The 18579-nt window shown below is 57.3% G+C and overlaps 1 protein-coding gene across 5 annotated transcripts; it reads right to left on the bottom strand.

Annotated features, from left to right (window-relative positions):
• Positions 1–2171: 2171 nt before the first annotated feature.
• On the bottom strand, positions 2172–18405 carry PBXIP1 (PBX homeobox interacting protein 1). Of its 5 annotated transcripts, XM_087442275.1 has the most exons (13): positions 18013–18405; positions 17513–17562; positions 16575–16679; positions 10480–10566; positions 8534–8660; positions 8227–8291; positions 7989–8154; positions 6235–6468; positions 6084–6107; positions 5713–5795; positions 5479–5610; positions 3615–4846; positions 2172–3148 (listed from the first exon to the last, which is right to left on the bottom strand). In XM_087442275.1, exons 1-13 carry the CDS (start codon positions 18113–18115, stop codon positions 3067–3069), a joined length of 2490 nt encoding a protein of 829 aa, XP_087298401.1. In that variant the 5' UTR covers positions 18116–18405; the 3' UTR covers positions 2172–3066. The 5 variants fall into 5 exon arrangements, with proteins under 5 accessions (XP_087298401.1, XP_004436175.1, XP_087298393.1 ...); XM_004436118.3 differs by lacking the exons at positions 16575–16679; positions 17513–17562; positions 18013–18405 and adding an exon at positions 12950–13027; XM_087442267.1 differs by lacking the exons at positions 16575–16679; positions 17513–17562; positions 18013–18405 and adding an exon at positions 12873–12897.
• Positions 18406–18579: the final 174 nt, after the last annotated feature.

Below are 18579 nucleotides of genomic sequence, written 5' to 3'. Positions count from 1 at the left end.
ATGGCAACAGCTGGCCAGTCCAGCATCTGTCCTTGGGCCCAGCAGAGGGGGCCTGGGAGCGGTTCTCAAAAAGAACACATGCCTCCCACCCTCAAGGAGCTTATGGGGGTGGTACAGGCTTGAAGGTAACCCACCCCCACATGGTAACCACCACCCCCACCCCTCTGCACCCCAGGATGGGTGGGAGTGGACGGCAGGGGGGAAAGGCTGGGGCCTGGAGGACCTGGGGAGGCAAGGAGAGATGGGGGAGCTCCTGGGGGAGGTCACAGCTGGAGGGGCATTGCAGAGAGAAGGCCGAGCTGAGGGCATTGGGGAGAGGGCAGCTGGAGGTGCCTGGGAAAGGGGGCGGACTGAAGAATGAGGGGCAGGGCTGGGAGGGAGGAATGGCAGACTGGGGAACAGCTGGGAAATGAGTTTTGGGGACTGGCCAAAGGAAGCAGAATATTTCCATTTGAGAGAGGAAGGGCCACAAGGGCCACCCCCAAATCCACTGCTTCCTCCAAGGCACCCTCAGGAGGAGGCCTAGGACCCTGGGAGGGAGCTCCCAGAAGAAAGGGCAGAAAAGCCAAGTGCTTGAAATACCAAGTGCTTACACTGGAAGGGCCCAGACCAGACCCCAGGAGGCCAGGCAGGGATGCTGGCAGAGTGCAGTGGGTCTACCCACAGGCTTCCCCCTGCCCCTGTCTGGCCAGGAGCTGTCCCCAAGCCCTGCGGGAAGGAGGGAGTGTTGTCCCCCAGCTCTAGCCCCCCTTGGCTCATCTCCACATGCTGATCCTATGATCCGGGACCTGGGGTTCCCCGTCTACCAGTGCTGCTGTGGGTGTGATGGAGAGAATGAGATGGGCGTGAGGACCACCTGCCAAGGGCACCCCAGAGAGGCTAATCCAAGTGGTCAATGTTCCCGGTGCCCTGGGCCTCCCCAACATACCCCTCGGGTTCATGGCTCTCCCTTTCTCCCTATTCAGCAGTTTCAAAAACCTCCAACTCAGTATATCTACTTCCTGAGTGGGTGAGGAAGAGGAGGGGGCTTGGGGGAACTTCTTAGCCTCCCTGAGAGTTCGTTATGCAAACGAAGGAAATGGGCCTAGAAATGAAACTGAGCAGCCCCAAGCGGCCCAAGTGAGAGTCAACACCCTCTGGGAACCCAGGGAGGCCAGTTTGTGTCCCCTCCCCTAGGACACTGAATCCTGCCTATCTTCTAGTCTGAATCTCTCCTGGAAACCCAAGTTTACCAGTCAGGTGCTCAGGCAGCATCAATTTTAAGCACCAGCAGGGACGAGCAATGTGAACAGGCTAAACTAGGCCTCCTCCTGAGGGACGATGGTCACAGAGCCCAGAGGCCAAACCCAGGCCCTGGCCCTGGGCCAACCTGTGCTTGCTCCTCCCAGCCCCATCTCCAGAAATATAAGGCTCCTTTCCTAAACCGCCCTACAGCCCCTATCACTGACCCTCTGCCTGGGAGGAAAGTCGTCCTTAGGTCTAACTACAGTCCCTCCTGTTGCAGAAAGCAGGCTCCAGTGGACTGTAAGCTCCTCAAGTCGTCCCTGTATCCCCAGTGCCTCACTGGTTCTGGGACACAATAGACTGGATAAAAGGTTTGCTGAAGGAGTGGTCTTTGTTCCATCCCCAGCCCGCCCTGCCCCATCCCACCAGACACCTGATAAATGAGCTAACACGTAGAGCTCTCGAACAGTGGCTGGCACGTCAGTCCTAGTGTTACATAAGCACTTGCTAAATAATACAGAAATCGATCACAGCCCCCTTGTGGAGCCTGTAGTCCCTCCCCCCTTCAGTGACAATGCTCCTCTGACCTGGCCCAAAATGACACCATCATTCTGCCCCGGCACTCTGCCCCGACACCCGCACTCCCACTCGCTGGGGGATTTCCAGGGCAGTTGAGAAGCCCAGTCAGGAAGCACTTCCTAAAGAGTAGCCTGGGGGGTTTGGGTCTTCTTGGGAGAGCTTGTTAGCGGAGCAGGCCTGGGGTCAGTGGGGTGGGGTCCAAGATTTGGGGCACTAAGTACCTGGGGAAGCGAGGTCTGGAGCAAATGTGGAGCCAGGGCGCCACCTAGTGGCTCCCCAACCCCAGAAGCTGGGGGGGGGAGGGGGAGGAGGTCCTCTCCTCCCTCCTCTGCACTCTGAAGGGAGTGAAATAACTTTTGAGCGCCAAATATGGGACAGGCATTTTGCTTACATTGCTTTATTTAATCTCTCCCCCAGCCCTTCAATCTCATTTTTCTGAGGATAAGAAACCCAAGGATCCCAGAGATTAACTGCCCCAAAATCACTCAGCCTGGATTTGAGCCCAAATCTCAGACTCCAAAACCCACGCTTGTTTTTTCTACATCTCCCAGGGGGGCAGCCAGGGCAGTTGGGAGCAAACGGGCAGTTCCTGCCTAGAGGGCCTGAGGTCTGCTGGGAGGATGAGGTGAGGGGGAAGGGAGCATATGGGAGAAGCAGGTGTGTACCGCAGCCTAGGAGGTGGTGGTGTGGGGTGGCCCCTGTGCTTAGAAGCCACCCCAAGTGACAGAGCCCCCACCCAGTGTCACAGCTCCAACAGCATTTTATTGGGATCTGAGTCTCCAGTTCACATAGGAGGTGAAGCCATGTGAGAAGCAGGGGTAAAAAGGGGACTTCACCCCCTGGGGACAGCTGCTTCCAAATCTAACAAAACCCCAGGGAAAGCCCTCAGGCTGGGCCTCCAGCCAGCAACTCTAGTCGAATCCCAGGGGGCACAGGTCAGCGTGTGCAGCCAAGGGGCCCACTCTGGGGGCGTACACACAGTACAGGAGGATGAAAGCTCTTTGGCTTCAGAATCAGAATGCCATTCCCACCCCACCCCACTCCCCCTAAAAAACAGGCTCCCCTCCCATCCCCCCTTCACATTGGCAGGACACAATCAGGCTGCCAAGGGGCACATCCCAGGGCCCTGAACATTTGCATATATTTGCATAGACGGTGAGGCAGGTCCCGCTAAGGCCTTTTTCTAGCAAAGGTGGTGTCAGTGCAGGGCTGCTGCTGGATTTGGCAGTTTAACAGTCCCCAGGGGTTAGATAACACCAGACCTCAGCCCCGGGAGTGGTGGCTGTGCTCCTCCCTGGGCCCCACAACTCTGGGGCCCCGTGAGTGTTTGTCCTTCTTCCCTGACCTGTGGGGAGACATGGGGAGGGGGCAGGAAGAGGCCTTTAGAGGACAACGCCGTGGGATGAGAAGGGGCTCTCCGAGGAGAGGGGACGCTGCTTCTCCTAAGGCAGCTGACACAGGCAGCCACCCCCAGTCACGTCAGGGGGCCAGACCTGGTTCCCCAGGATGGAGGCCCCAGTTGGGGAGCAATCTCCCTTACCCCCTGGGCCAGGAAGGTATAGGCAGGATAGACAACTCAGGAGGAAAAGTTCCCCCAGCCCAAAAGGGGACTCCCAGGACCACTCTGGGCTGAGCACAGGCAGCTTCCTGCCCTCAGGGCAAGACAGGAAAGGATGCCTCCTCCAAGGGAAGCCAGCAGGGGACTAAAAGTGGAGATAAGACCTCAAACTGAAGACCCAACTCAGGGCCCTAGATCCCCCTGCCTCATTCCTCTCTGTCCCACCCAACCCAACTCCCCCATAGCTGCCCACCTCTTCTTCAGTGCTTGGTCTCCAAAGAAGTGGCTGAAGATGAAGTCCTCAAAGTCATCCACTTCATCATCATCACCTGTCTGTCTCACAGCAGCCTCCTCCAGGCTGTCCTCCAAGGCATCCACAAAGTCCCGGAAGCGGAGGCGGTCGTGGCGGAAGATGCCATCCTCACCAAAGTAGGCAGGTGAGAGGGGCAGCTCCTCAGTCAGCTGCCCCGCCCAGGGCAGCCGCGCCAGGTACGCCCTCAGCAGAGAGGCCAGCTCCTGTTGCCTCACTGGGGCTAGCTCCACGCCAAAGAAGGCCAGGCCCTCCTGCCGGGCACACTCGTGCACGCCTGAGCAGCCCTGGGGTGCCCGGTACTTGCGCCTCAAGAGCTCTGCCCAGGGTGGCAGGGGGTCATGTCTGTCTTTAGCTCCCTCCTTCCACTGAGCCTGCTTCTGCCTTTCTTTGGAGGAGTGGGGGCTCCCACTCTTCCGGGGGGTCTCCTTGGGGCCCTGCCGCCTGCCATCCTTCTTGCTGCCCCAATCCTCCACTCTTGGCTTGCCCTCCTTCTGCCTCCCTGCCCGCTCCCTGTCCTCCTCATGCCCCCAGCTCTTCTTTCTTTCCCGGCCGGATTCCTCCTTCTTATGCTTCCAGTGGTCAGCCTTCTGGTCCCCCTGCCCATCCTGCCACTTTTCCTTTCCACTCTGCTCCCTGGAACTCTGCAAGTGGGGCTCCTGACGCGAGGCCTCTGAGGCATTGGTAGGGACCCCAGGATCCTGGCTCCAGTTCTCCAGGCCCTGTAGCTTCTGGGCCAGCCTGTGGCCCAGCTCAGCCAGGCCAGCATGAGCGGGGTCCCCTCGGCCCATGCCCCTCAGGCTCTGCTCCAGGTCCTGCTGCACAGACCCCAGCAGCCGCCGCTGCCTCTCCAACTCTTGCCTTAATGCCTGGGCCTCAGCCTCTAGCCGTTCTTTCTGCTCCAGGAAGCCAAGGCCTGGCTCCTGTCCCCTGGTGCCTTGCTGCTTGGTGACCTTGCCACCCTGCGGGCCTCTGCCCCAGTTGAGGCACACCCCATCTGTGCCCCGGACACAGTCAGCCTCCAGCCCCTGGAGCCGGGCCCGCAGCTGCTGCAGCTCTGACTCCAGGGCCCGCTGGGCGGCCTCGCCCTGCTGCAGGGCCCCCCGGAGCCGGGCATTCTCCTCTTCTAGCCCTTTGGGCTGATGCATCAGGCTCTGAAGCTCTTCCTTCTGGGCCTGGAATGGGGGTAGGGATGGAGGGCACCACAGGAGGGTCCTAGTCAGGATGGGCCCAGTGCCTTCTATCCCAATTCCATTCCATTATAGTGCGCAGGTGGCCCAAGTCCCTTTTATGGCCTGGACACTCAGAGGATTTGGTTCTCGTCCTTCTCCCCATCTGCACCCTGCACCAGACCCTGGGATCCCCAAATTCCATCATAGACTTCAGCTTTTATGTCCTTATATAAGCACACACTTCTTCGATTCACCTAAGGATAGCCAATATGTGGCTCTCATTACCCTGTTTCCACCTCCCATACCCAGAGCAGACATCATTAATTGATCACAGCACTTCTCTCCCATTGAGCCTTGGCATGTTCTTCAAATCTTTCTCCACACAATGCTCCAGGCAGACCATACCAATCAATCAGAGGTGGCATGCCACGTGAAACAGGTATGCCAGCCCTGGCCTAAACCTTAGCATGAGGGATGAGAACAGAGGACTAGGAAGATGACCTGACTATAGTGGAAAAGGGAGAGGTTCAAGGTGTGTGGGTGAATAGGGGAAACTTCTTTTCAGGGAGGACACTAGGACAGACACCGGGCCTAGGGAGGGCCGGCCCAGCCCACCCCCTCCTGCTGGTGCCCACCTGCAGCTGGGCCTGCAGCAGCCGGATGTCCTGGTTCTCCTTGGCCAGCTTGTCTAGCAGAAGGGCCATGTTCTGCAGGCTGGGGACACTGTCAGGGGGCACCGAGGCCTGCAGCTGCTGCCTTAGCCCATCCTGAAAGCAAAGGATCCAGTCACCCCAACCTGCCCCATAGCCTGGGCAGCCCCAAATCTCCCCCTCCAGGCCCCCAACACCTCTGGAGACATTCACACCTACCTGCCCATCCCCCACAGCATCCAGCATCTCAGTATCTGACCCGGGATCTGGGAAGACCTGAAGTTCCACTTCCTCCATGGGCCCTGCGGGAAAGTGGAGTCCTGAAACTGGCCCCAAGGGACACAGAGCCCACTCCTCCCCCCACCCATCTGCAGACACAGTCACCCTCCTGCCCTGGACCCACCTTGTGTCTGAAAGGTCCAGAGAGGTAAAGGGCCAAGGGTCACCCAGAATAGCTGACAAGGCCAGTAACTAAGCAATAAATGTACAGCCCCCAGCATCCCTCCTCCTGACCCAGAGAACTGCCACCGTCAGCCTCCCAGGGCTGGGAGGGGACAGACAGGCAAAAGCCAGGGCCCCTCCCCACTCACCACTCTCAGACTCTGAGAGGCCACCTGAGGATGGAGACAGAGGAGCACGGTGAGGACCTCAGAGGAGGAGGTAGGGCATGGTGAAAGCACGGCAGGAGGGCAGGAGGGGCTGGAGGAGGCTCAAGGCCCCAGCAGGGGAGGTACTACTCACCGGAGAAGAGGAGGAGCCCCAGGCCCAGCAGAACCAGGGCTCCGAGGAGACACATGTTGAGGGAGATGCCCAGCTCCCCGCCTGCACCCTCGCCCCGGGCCTGGTCCTCCACACCCCGGGGCACAGCGGGCTGAGGAGTGCTGGGCTCCCAGCCCCGCCGTCTCCGCAGACCCTCCACGTCCACATCCGTGTCATCCTCACTGCTGGAGCAGTGGACCTCCTCCCTGATCCAAGCTGGAGGAAGGGATGGGGACAGGGCGGTCAGGCAACTGGAGAGACGGGACATGGGGAGAGAGAAGTGGAGGAAGACATGAGGAGGGCCCTGGCCTCGACCACAGAGAGGGGCACATAGAGGCCCTGCCCACTTCTGCCTGGGCATCAATGACCGTGCCTGCCTAGCCTGGAGGTGGGACACCAGTCCTTTCAATCTGTAAAGTACAAGAGCAGCTTTCGTCCTAAGAGTACCCTCCTTCCCCCGTGTGTCGTGCATCAAGCTCCTGCAACTATTGCCACCCTCCTAGTTCTGTGGTTCTGTCCTAACTCGGGCCATTACTTCTCAGTCCCTCCCTGGCTCTTCCCAGTCCTAAAGGTGGTGGTCTCCCCGGCCCATTTCTGGTTCTCTGCTCTTCTCACTGTACACACAGTCCCCGACTACCTCACCCACGCCACTGACTTCCCCCTGCAGCGGAGGAGCCCCTGATCTGTAACTCCTGACCCAGCCTCCCTAGAGCTCCAGGCCTGGACGCTGACTGCCGACTGGCCACTCCCATCTGGTGTCCCTCAGGGACCAAATGCGCCACATGCTGCCCTCCAAACCAGTTCTCTTCTGGGGTTCCCCCAGTGCAGGGCAAGGCACCCCCGCTACCACCCAGCCAACCTCAGCCCTCCCTCATCACCTCACAGGCAGACAATCCGACACTTAAACATCTTGACCGCACACCCTCTCACACCCTTGTACCTGCCATGGCGCAGGTCTGCGTGACCTTTGCCTGACCACTGCAGCTGCCTCCTAGACGGCCCCAGGCCCCGGCCTCCCCCTCCACCCTGTCACCCTTCAACAGAGATGGAGTCATACATTCCCCTGCCACAAGCCTGGGACACAGCCTCCTTAGCACAGGACAGGTGGCCCCATCCCTTTGCTGATGCTGCAGGCTTGGCCTGGAACGTTCTCTCCCTCCTACCCTACCTATCAAAAACCTACTCTTTGCTCAAGGCTCTACTTAAATGTCACCTCCAATGCGAACCTTTCCCCAACTGTCCCTGCCTCTCCCTTCCCTCAACCTGTCCCCTGACTGAACCACTCTCCCCCACTGTGGGAGGGCCTTAACTACACCTCCCTTTTGCACCCCTCCTAGGTCTGACTTGTATTTTGACTCAGTCTAGTCTGCCTCTTACATAGGCCGTGAACCACTCATCCTCTCTCCTCCCCCTCACCCAGAGCTGACACATGGAAGCGACTCAGGGAATGAGGGTTGAATCTAGAGGCAAGAAAAGAGGAGGCCCCATGGCAGAGAGGAAAGATTCAACCAGACCTGGGCCCTGCCACTTACAAGCTGTGTGACCTTGGTCAAGTCACTTAACATCTCTGAGCCTCATTGTCCCCAGGGGTGGTGGTGAGGATTCATGGACATAATTTAAGGAGGGCACCAAGGTGCTAAGTCCTAGGGCCTGAACCAGAGCTGTGCTCAGCACTGATGGCTACTCTCACACCTTCTAGAAGGACAGTGACACAGGGAGACAAGGAGGACTCTCACCTGCTTTGGGGGATGAGGGCAGGCTCTGTGGGGGACTCTGGTCCTCCAGCTCCTGTGTGTCCGGTCCAAGGTCTGCCACCACGGGGGTCTCCTCCAAGTCTCCCTGGGCCGCTGTGTCTCCTGGGCCAGGAGGCTCGACACCGCAACCATCATCTTCCAGGACCCCCTGATGCAGACACAGCCGTGAGTAGCTCCTGGCCCTCCCCACGCCCTTCCGTACCCCTGTGAAGGGCCTCACCTTAGCCTCAGTCTCCTCTGGCAAAATGGGACCAGACTGGGAGCTTTTACTCTGGAACAGGGTCTCTGTGGTGGGAGAAAAAGCTCAGGAAAAACATAACTGCCCCCCAACTGAACTTCCTCTGGTTCCCGCAGGCCCCTACCAGGTTGGAAGGGGCAGGAAAAAGCCAGGATGGAATGAGAGAAGAAGGTTTTAAACTGAGATTAATGCAGGAAATAAGACTAACCAGCCTCCCTTTCCCTGAGGAAACTGGGAAACCCCAGAACACGGAGGGGAGGTGGCTCCACCCTCAGGGGGGCCCTCTTACCGTCTCCACCCAAGGGCGCAGCTAGTTCTTCACCATCTGCCTTGGAGGGGCTCCGAGGGGCTTGGGGAGCTGTCTCCAACTCTGGGTCTGTCTTGGATTCTGGGCCCAGGGTCTCCACAGGCAAGCTCTGGGGGAAGGGGCACAAGCAGAAGGGCTACTTCAGAGGAGGGACAGCAGGACAAAAGCAGGAGCACGAGGTGCCCTGCTGGGGCCCCTAGGAACAGCCCACTGCACAGGGATCCCAACTCCCATCTCACAAAAATATAATACATTCAGTAGTGAGGCGATCCTAAGCCGGGGGAGGTCAGCAGGCACTGCAGCATCTTAGCTCCATGTAGTGTGTGGCCATCACTAACCTCACCTGCTGCTCTAAGGAACTTTCAGAGGCAAAGTTTCTGTTCAATAAAGCAACACCACTGGACCAAGGACGGGACCACTGTACAAACCTGGAGCCCTCCCCACCTCCCCTGAGAAGCCAGCTAGAGCCTGTGTCTCCCTCCCCTCCAAGATCATCACACTTCCCTCCCTCCCCACAAATGAACAACCCAGTTATCGGTTGGAAGGTGGGAGGATGGCAAGAGAACAAAGTCCCCTGGGTGCCCAAGGGTCACAGTCATGTTCCCCACAGGCTTCCCTGCAGTTCCCCTCACAACGGGCCGCCCACTGCACTTATATCTTCCAAGCTTTTCTGGCCTTCCCCATTCCCCACAGACCCCTCTCCCAGGAGCTGCTTGCAGAAGCCTGACTCATCACAGCCACAGAGAGCCTGTCCCCCATGGTGCTCGCAGCCTGGCCGCAGCCTCGGCCTCTCCTCTCTCTGCATACTCCCCCTGGGCAGGCCCACTGCCTGTTCACCCCATCCATGGCTCCCACTATCCCTCCAAGGATAATTCTTGACCTTAGTATGTTTCTTTGCAATTTTCAAATCACTTTTTTCTCATGGCCATCCCTACAAGGCAAGAATCACAACTCCCTTTTTACAGGGAAGGTCAGAGATATGCAGTGGTTTGTCCAAGGTCCCCCAGCTGTCAGCAAAGGCACCCCAACAGGAGGCCAGGGCTCTGGCTGAGAGCATGGTGTTCGTCCCCTCTGCCGGCAAGCCCCAGTCCATGGTCCCCGCTCCAGCGTCATCCCTGAGGTCAGCTCCTTCACTCCCAACCGAGCTCCTCTAGGGCACTCAAATTCCATCGGTTTCCCTCAAGCTCCTCCCCTCCTCCCCTCCTGGTGCTTCTAACATGCCGAGCCACTAGGGCTTGCATCCCTCAACAGACTCTCTCCAGCCACTCAGTCCCCCACCCTGCCAGCCCCACTCTCCCTTCTCAGTGGCTTCAGGAGCACAGGAGTCCACTGGGATCCTGCCCCACTAACTACTACCTGGACTGCAGGACCTTCAAAACACTCTCCTCCTCTTCCCACCCAGCCCACACAGTGGCTTCACCCTCTGCCCAAAGCAATGATTGTCTTGAATCCCTCCTCCTCAAAGCCCTTCAGTGATTTCCCATCAGGATGAGGCCTGAATGCCTGAGCCAGGCCCTTCAGGCCTCTTCCAGAGGTTCCCAGGCTCTGCTCCCAATCTCACTCCAACACTGTCTGACCCATGTCTCCACTTCATCCAATGGACCTCCTCACAGTCTCCCCCAACATGGCGTTCCCATTGTTGCCTCAGGACCTTTGTTCATGCTGGTCTCCCCACCAGAATTTCTTCCCTACTTCTCACAGGTTACCCCAGTGGTACCCTTCTTTCAAGGCATGGTCTAAGTCCCAACACCTGACTCCTGGGGCCTGATCTCCTTCTCTCTACCACTAGAGTTCCCCTTACGGCCAGCAGGAGGTAATGTAGGTGAACATCAGGACCAAGGTGATGCAGGTGACCATTAGGACCCAGAAAGCAGCCCAGCCCTGCAGGAACCTCTCTTCCATGTGGTTCCCAGGCCTGCTTTTCCTACCTCTGAGCCAGCAAGCACCCAGCTATTGTCCGAGTCTGGGCAGGAGGCCATAGTTGCTAAGGTCCCCAAGGCTGCTGTGGCTGCCACCTGCAAAGAAAAGCTCTCTTAAGGGCCCCAGCTCCCTTCAGGAGAGGCAGGATGCAGAGAGTAGCCCCGGCTGGGTTCCAAGGTTTAAGGGCTGGGCAGCAGCTTCCAGAACCAGCCTGGTTCCAGTCCTTCTGACCCTAACCCCTCAACTCTTCTGGGCAGTATTTGCCTTGCAAATCAGAATGTGCCAACAGCCACAGTGAAGCTTGTCTCTCCCAGGGCCTTGGGAAACTGAATGGACCTTGAAAGGTAAAAGAAGCATAGGGCTGGAAAGGCTTTGGGGAAAATCCAGGCCAACTCTCTTATGTTGTAGTCAGGGAAGACAAAGGCCAAAAAGGGTGACTGACTTGACCTGCCAAAGATGAACAGTTAGTAAGAAGAGTGAGGGAAACCCAGCCCTCCCTTCGCCACCCTAGGCTCCCCCACAATCACCACCTCCTCCCCCAGGGCCTGGAAGAGAAGACTCGAGGGCCTCCTTCAGCCCTAAGTCTCCCGCCCACCCACCGTAAGTCCTTTGTATGGTCTAGTCCAGGATTCTCAACACTGGCTGCACACTGGAATCACCTAAGATTCTGACTCAGTTGGTTTCAGGGTCAGGCTCGGGGATGGGTCTTTTATAAGACCAGATGATGGTCTTAGATGATTCTAAGATGACTCTCATGTGCAGCCAGGATTGAGAACAAATGGCATAGCTTAGATCCATCTGAATGTACCTCTAGTAAATCTCCTTGTCACTCACTCTCCATTCTAAAGTCTGCTTCCCTTCTTAGTAATCTCCAAAGTTTCATCTTAAGGAACTTGAAGGTGACTGGGAAAAGAGATTTATGACAACTATCATGTATAAAGCACTTTACAGTTTGCAAAGCATGGACAAAAATCAGGGCTGTGGTCCTGCCCCCTGCTAATCTGCTGTGCCTTGGCAGGGTGGGAATGGGAAGTCACTTCGGCTACCAAAGCCTGACGCAAGGCAGGGTAAGAAGAGAGTGACCCCTTCCTCCGAGGCTAAGACTGTCCCTTCAGGCTGGGCAGCTGCAACTGGGACCTGGCATAAAGGTGGAGGGATGGATGAGCCGACCCCCCAAGTCTTGGATTGTGATCCTTCAGAGGAGAGTGAATGACTGCTTACTGAGGGGCTCGAAGGGTGACAAGTGGAAAAGGACTCTGTAAGCGAACCCTGGGAATGGGAAGTGAGGCTGAGGCTGGGGAAGAAGTATGGCAGGTCTGCCTTGGGAAATCAGCATGCTGCCCCCTTCTGTTGGAGCTGGTGTAAGCCCTGCACAGTGCCCTAATAACCTCCTGTGGCCCTTGCCAATCAAGACCCAAGCCTGGGCCAGATGAAGGACACTTGGCAGTGTCTTCCCCAATGCCCATGCCTGCCAGACACAAGCACCCATCCCACGAGGAGACAGGAGAAGGGCTGCAATGACTTCCCCACACCGAGTCCAACAGGACACCCCTGGTTGGCTTCTACAAGCATCCATAGAGCCATCACTGTGCATGCGGCCTTCTGCTCTCAGGCCCCTCCCCCGCTGTTCTGTCATCATCTCTGCATCCCCAGTTGCTGTGTGTGACTGTTAACAGGTGGTGGCAGGAAGGAAGTGGCAGCGGCTTGGGCTGAAGTCCCTGTTTATCCCTGGCTGTGTACAGCCTGCTCAGGTCCTCCAGAACCAGGCACCATGGCAACCAGAGTGATGTCAGACCCAGTGTCTCCATGGAAACCAGTAATGGTATTTGGGTCAACAAGACAAACACTTCTGAGACCCAAACAGGAGACAGTCTGGAACCCCTGCACTCAGGGTTCCAAACCCCTGGACCTCTCCCTTGGTTAGGTTCACCAAAGATTCCAAAAGATACCCCTGTTTTCCCAAGCCAGCATCTCACTGCCTTATGAGGAAGTTCCTCCTGCTGTCTCATCTCCACACTTCCCCACTGTGTTTTCAGATCTCTTTCTTCTCATCGACCTCTTAGAAGAAAACCCACCTCCACCCCCTCCCCACTACCTCCTCTCTTTTCATTCAGGCAGGATTCAACAAAAACATCCTTTAAGGATTGTCAGAGACTTCTGCTATTTCTAAAAGACAGCTAAAGGAGGAGCTCTCCCGCTCTGTACGAAGCTGGGAAGTTTCATCTAGCTAATTTCAACCCTTCTAAGAGTTATTCTCCCAAACCTCTAAAGCAAAGGACCTAGGGCCACAGAAGTTGCCTGGGGGACCCACAGCAAGTTCCTGTTTTAGAAAAGATGGCCCATGGTCCCCCTTCCCCTGGCCCAGACGTGACAAGCAGACAAATCGCCAGTAGCGCCCAACCTTCGAACTCCGCCCTTCCTCTCTGTCATCCTCCCTCTCACAGGGGATCTAAGGGCCTCTTCCCGCTGGGGCATTACCTGACCCAGCTCTTGCTTCAGTCTTCGGCTGAACTTGTTGCTGCCTCCCGAGGTTTCCAACCCCAGAAAGGAGAGAGAGTCATGTGACCAGGGACTGGCCAATGGAAAGTCAACTTCCCTGAAGGGGCGGAAACTTTTGGCCAATAAGAGCTGAATTGAGAGCCAGGGGAGGGGAGGGGAGGAGAGGGGAGAGGGGGGACCTGCTCAGCCCTTGAACCTGGGATTACCTCCCCATGCAAGACTGGAGTTCCAGCAAACTGAATTTTGAGTGACCTCCCTGCTTTCGCGGTGTCTAAACCGTTTCTAGAGGGAAGACTCAAAACTGAAAGGCAAAAGGTGGCATCTCCAGAGACGACAGGGACAAGGGGCCAGGTTGACCCAGGATAGACAGAAACAGCTGCTGGGGGGGAAGGGGAGAGTGGCAAATTGTGGGTTGGAAATAGCCCTCCTGCCACTCTCCGTGCCCCGCTCCAGTGCAGAGTGTTTAAGGATGCCACTGGTACTTTTTTTAAAAGGGAGGGAGGGGTCTGAAAAGCATTTCAAAATTTTCAAAAGCTAGACCAGGGGCAGCTCCTTCCCCCACCTTTGGAGCTACACTTGACCCCTAACACAAACAACCAGGGAGTGGGGGGTGGGCACGCGCTAAACTCAGAAGCACCAAGAGCACTCTTCTCCCTGAGGCCTTGGAGCCAAAGCTCTGGCTTGGCTCCAGCCCTGGGGCAGGAATGTGCTCAGAAAGGAAACTCAGTTTCTCACAGCAGGGACACATGGGGAGGGGTGGGGCACACAGGCCTCTCTTGGCTCAGCTCAAGAGGACTGCATCTTGCTGCCATTCCCACTTCCAAGGTCCCTGGGGGGTATACATAGCCTCACCCGCAAGTATCCTTCCCAGAGGTGACAGTGGCTCATTCCAAACTTTGTGCACATAAACGGCAAGGAGTCCTTGTCTGGATTTCCAAGTCATTTTATTAATCCAACCATATAAAAGACCCCCACCACCACATCTCTGCCACTCCCACTTTCTTCCACAAAGTAGTGGAGTGACAGGTAGAGGGACTGAGCAGACACTCCCCCAGGAGCCGTTTTACAAAGTGTGGAGATGGGGAGAGAAAGCACAAAAATAGCAACAGATAAAAGTAGGGCAAACCACCACAAACACAACCCAAAGTTGAGCAGTGGGGGGGTGCCGTCTCTGCTGTTTCAGTGTGGGGACACACTGGGCGAGAGGCCACTCCTTTCCTTCTCAGAGCCACAGAGGCTGCTGGTTCCCCACCGGGCAGGCAGGTGAGCTCTGCAGTAAACCTGTGTCTTCTCCTCACATGCTAGGGTCCCAAGGGAAATGGGGGCAGGGGACTGCTGACTCTCTCAGGACCACACCCCATGCCTGCCTTCCCCGCCCCACTGAGGAATGTGTGCATGAGCCGTAAGGAAGAGCAGCTGTGAGGGGCTCCTGGTCAAGCCCCAGGCCCATCTCTGACAGGCAGTGCTTAAACAATAAAATAAAGCCCAGTGCAGGACTCTGGCCAGGAGGAATGAGAACTGCTAGACCATCAGGCCCGAGAAGTTCTGAACAATAGCAGGGAAAGACAGAGCAAAACCATCCAGGCTCTGGACTGCATTTTAGTACCAAGGCAATGAGGGCCCTGCCGCCTCTTGACACCCACAGGCTGTGATGGGGCTTCTTCTATCAGCAGAAGAAATGAGGTTATAAGGGCTCTGTGCCTTTACAAGCTTTCCTTCCATCAAGCCACAGAGGCCGGGAAAGAGGGCGCCCAAGGTTGAAGATCAGCGCTGAGGATAATGTGCAACAGAGGGGCAAGGTGGGCGGGGTGGTTTGACCACAGAATCCAGGCCTCCAGGACAGTCCAAACTTCAAATATTCCGGTCAGACCACATAGCCCAATTTTTGGCAAAAATATGGTCATTCGGAGAAAAGCACAAGAGGCTGAGAAAGGACCAGTGACTTTGGTATGAGGGAGATATGTCCTGACAGCATTTCTTACCTACTGTCTTGAAGCCCCAAATCACCAAGAAACTGCCACAGCTGAGAACTCTCCTCTTCTTCTTCAAGCTATTTGGTTCTCTGAGGGGGAAGGAGCTGGGTAGGTCTTGGAGGAGGCAAGAGGCGGGTAGGAAAAGGGAAAAATCCTCATTTATTACCTAAAGCTGTCTCCCAGAGCCCATGAAAGGGCTATTGAAGGGATGGGACGAGATTCCAACTCCTCTGGCCAGAAACAAAGCTTTAACGCTTGACTCCAAAAACTAAAGCTGGAGCTGTGTAGGAGTGTTAGGCACAGGTGTTGGGGGTGTCCATCATCTGCAGAGGGGACACCCCTGCCCTCCAGATGGTCCTCCAGCCTCTTTTCTCTTGCAGCCATACCCCTAAGCCTCCAGAGACAGCCACAAAAAAAGGCTCTGCTTGGCAGGGCTTTGGTTTCCTGGATCTCTGTAGATCTCAACGCAGAAGTTTCCAGAAAGGAGAGCAATCCAGGCTCTTCTGCCTGCCCACTTCAGTTCCTTTTCTGCCCCCAGGAGCCACTGTGTTTCTGCCCCATGGGGGTGGGAAGCCAGTGGAAACAAGGACCAAGAGCCAGACATGGAAACAATCACCCTGAAAGAGCGAGGAGGGACGTATACACCTCCCTGGGCCCCCTCGCCAGTGTCACCCATCGTTAGCCGCCACCAGCTGCCCCATGCCCTCGCGGATGTACACAGACTGGATCTCCTTGGTCTTGAGGCAGAGATCGCAGGCCCAGACAGCAGAGGCCTCTGTGGTCAGCAGCCCATAGGCACTCTCAGTCATGCCTGTGCATTCGCGGTGGAACCACTTCTGGCAGGAGGCCTCACACAAAATGGCATCCTGGTCGTCGTTCACCTCACTCCGACAGGCACCACATGGGTACACCAGGCCTGACGGAGGCTGGGGCCCTGAACCCCCACCTGCCTTGCCGGGAGGTGCCAGGCTGTTGGCATCTGGAGTGCCCCCACCCCGCCCACTGCTGTTTGGGGGGAAACTGGGCTGATTCCCATTAACAGCAGCAGCTGGGGAACCTGAGTGGGGCTCCTGGGGAAAAGCAGTGGGTGCAGGCGGATTCAAGGGCTTCCCCCCATCCTCACCACCGGGGCCAGGAAAGCCAGGGTCCGGACCAGGGAAAGGACTTGTGTTGACGGGCAGGCTGGGGAGCCCCTGACCAGGTCTCTGGAGAGGAGAAGGGCCAAAAGGTGCCCCTGGCTGGGCAAAGCGTTGGGGGAGAGAAGGGGGGCCCAGCTCCCCTCTGGGAGGTTGTCCCATAGTCGGTGAGATCATGGGGCCAAATCCCCCCACCGGGCCTGGCATCATCTGCCCACCAGGAGGGCTAAAGTTTTGACCCAGAGGCTGGCTGAAGGGTTGGCTGGGAAAGCTCATGTTGCCTGGGGGTGGGTAGCCAGGGCCCTGGGGGGGCATGTTGAAAGCAGGGCCCATAGGGTTGGAAGCGAAAGGGGGAGGCTGTCGACGAAGAGGCTGGGGGCCCCCTCCACCCCCAGTGCCATAGCCTGGGGGTACCTGGCCTGCCATGCCCCCCTGTACACGGAAGCCTCCAAAGGGGACAGGACTGCCAAGGAACGGAGGGGCTGCGGCCCCCACCTTAGGGGCTCCGAAGTCATCCTCAAAAGGGTTGGATGCAACCAGGTGATCCACCATGGGAGTCGGGGGTGGTGCAAACTCCGTCAGATGTGAGTATGCAGGGCCCTGGTGGGGAACAGATGAGGAAAAGACAGTCATGGAGGGAGAGCCAGAGTTAACCAGGAGAGCACTAGAAACACAATATACATTTTGGAGGCTGGTACTGGCCAGCTCAGATCTAAAATCAAGATGGAGCTTAGAATGCAACAGAGAAGCAGAGGGTAGAAAGCAGAACCAGCACAGTGCTGTAACTGTGTTTTTTTTTCCCCCAAAGCCCCAGTAGATAGTTGTATGTCGTAGTTGCACATCCGTCTAGTTGCTGTATGTGGGACGCGGCCTCAGCATGGCCGGAGAAGCAGTGTGTTGGTGCCCGCCCAGGATCCGAACCCAGGCCGCCAGTAGCGGAGCACGCACACTTAACCGCTAAGCCACGGGGCTGGCCCGTGTAACTGTGTTTTGAAAACAGGCAGAACTACACTGAAATCCCTGCTCTGACGCTGAATAACCTCAAGACCCTGGAGCAGGTATTTAACTTCTCTAAACCTCAGATTCCTCATCTGTAAAATAGGGACAATGCCTATCTCCCAAAACTGCTAAAGCCTTTAGCACAATCCCTGGCACTTAAAAGGCTCAGTAAGTGATGGGTGTTATCATCCTGAGGGAACCAGGACAGGAAAAATGGGAGAGAGGAAGATTCTAATCCTGACTGGTAAGATCTTTGGTCAGATCATCTCATTTCCCACCCCCACAAAGGTGTTATGAAGTTGAGGGAAAGGACCAGAAACAGAGCAAGAGGGACAGCATTCTCTTCTCCTGCACCTGATGCAAGATACAAAGGGATACTGGAGCAGCAGAGTGGAGAACCCCCGGAGGAATTACCCCCACCAACCACCACTCACCTGAGTATTTGACTTCCTTCGCTTCTTCTCTGGGCTCTTCATTTGCAGACCTGGAAGAGCAGCAAAAGGCAGACACAAGTTTCCCTGAGGCTTCCCTGACTTCCTTTCTCCCAGCCTTGCTCTGAGGAACTCTTCTAACTTCAATAGACACTCGCTTATTTACTTAACAAACACTAACAAAGGTGTTAACAGGAAAATAAATTGTATGACCACACTCAGCGGCCTCTTCCTTTAAATGAGAGACATCCCATCTCTTGACACCCTCAGACTTCTAAGTGACTTGTGAATTCCACGTGCCTCCAAAACCTAGGGTCCTCAATCTGTGACCCAACCTCTGAAGCCTCCAACCCCTGGAGGGCTTCACCCACCCATCCTTTGCACTGGAGCCTCCCTTCAGGCCCCTCAGCCTAAGGACCACCACTTCCCCCACCCGCCCACCCTCCCTCCGAGGTGCCCAAGTCCACGGCCTCTCCAGCCTCCAGCCATCTCAGCCCTCTCACCGGCCTTGCCCTGCTTCCTCCCGGTGCTGGGCGGCGCAGGGGGCGGTGCGGGGCCGCCACCTCCCTCCAGCTTGTCCGGTGGGGGCGGCGCCGAGGCGGCCATGGAGTGGGGGACCCGGGTCAGCGGCGGCAGGGAAAGGACGCGCCCTCGGATTGCACCATCGCCGGGAAGGGGAGTCAGGGGCAGCGCAGCCACCGCGCTGCAGCCACCCCGCGGCGCGGCGAGGGGCAGAAGCCGAGCCCAAGCGCCAACTGCGCGCTCGCCCCAGTCTCGCCGCCTGCCCGCGGCCGCAGCCACAGGAACCGGAACTCGGCTCGGCCGCCACCACTGAGCGCGGCGCGGAGGGGGAGCGAGGACGGGGCAAGTCTCCCCTCAAAAGCGACGTGAGGGGTAGTCGGACCGCAGCCGAGCCCCGTAGGAAGGGCTGCTTCGCGCGGGGGCAGTGGCGCGCGCCACTCAACTAGGGGCGGCGGCCGGCCGCGCCTGTACCGGACCGTACCATAGCGGGCGGAGGCCGCCGCGGGGCTGCGCGGGCCGAGGCGCGCGCCCGGGAGGTCCAGGCCGCC

Source organism: Ceratotherium simum, chromosome 2 (genome assembly GCF_057802395.1).
Source record: "Ceratotherium simum simum isolate JZ-2026a chromosome 2, ASM5780239v1, whole genome shotgun sequence".
NCBI classification, from domain to species: Eukaryota; Metazoa; Chordata; class Mammalia; order Perissodactyla; family Rhinocerotidae; genus Ceratotherium; species Ceratotherium simum.
Note: the sequence above shows the minus strand (reverse complement) of the source record. Positions and strands in the feature narration are given on the sequence as shown.

Excerpts from the sequence above, each read along its gene's own strand:
- PBXIP1 (XM_087442275.1), bottom strand. The coding sequence starts at position 18,115 with ATGGCCGCCTCGGCGCCGCCCCCACCGGACAAGCTGGAGGGAGGTGGC. Across the intron at positions 5,796-6,083 it reads CCTCTCAGAGTCTGAGAGTG|GGCCCATGGAGGAAGTGGAA; the intron begins GTGAGTGGGGAG and ends ACTTTCCCGCAG. Across the intron at positions 3,149-3,614 it reads GACCAAGCACTGAAGAAGAG|GTCAGGGAAGAAGGACAAAC; the intron begins GTGGGCAGCTAT and ends GTCTCCCCACAG.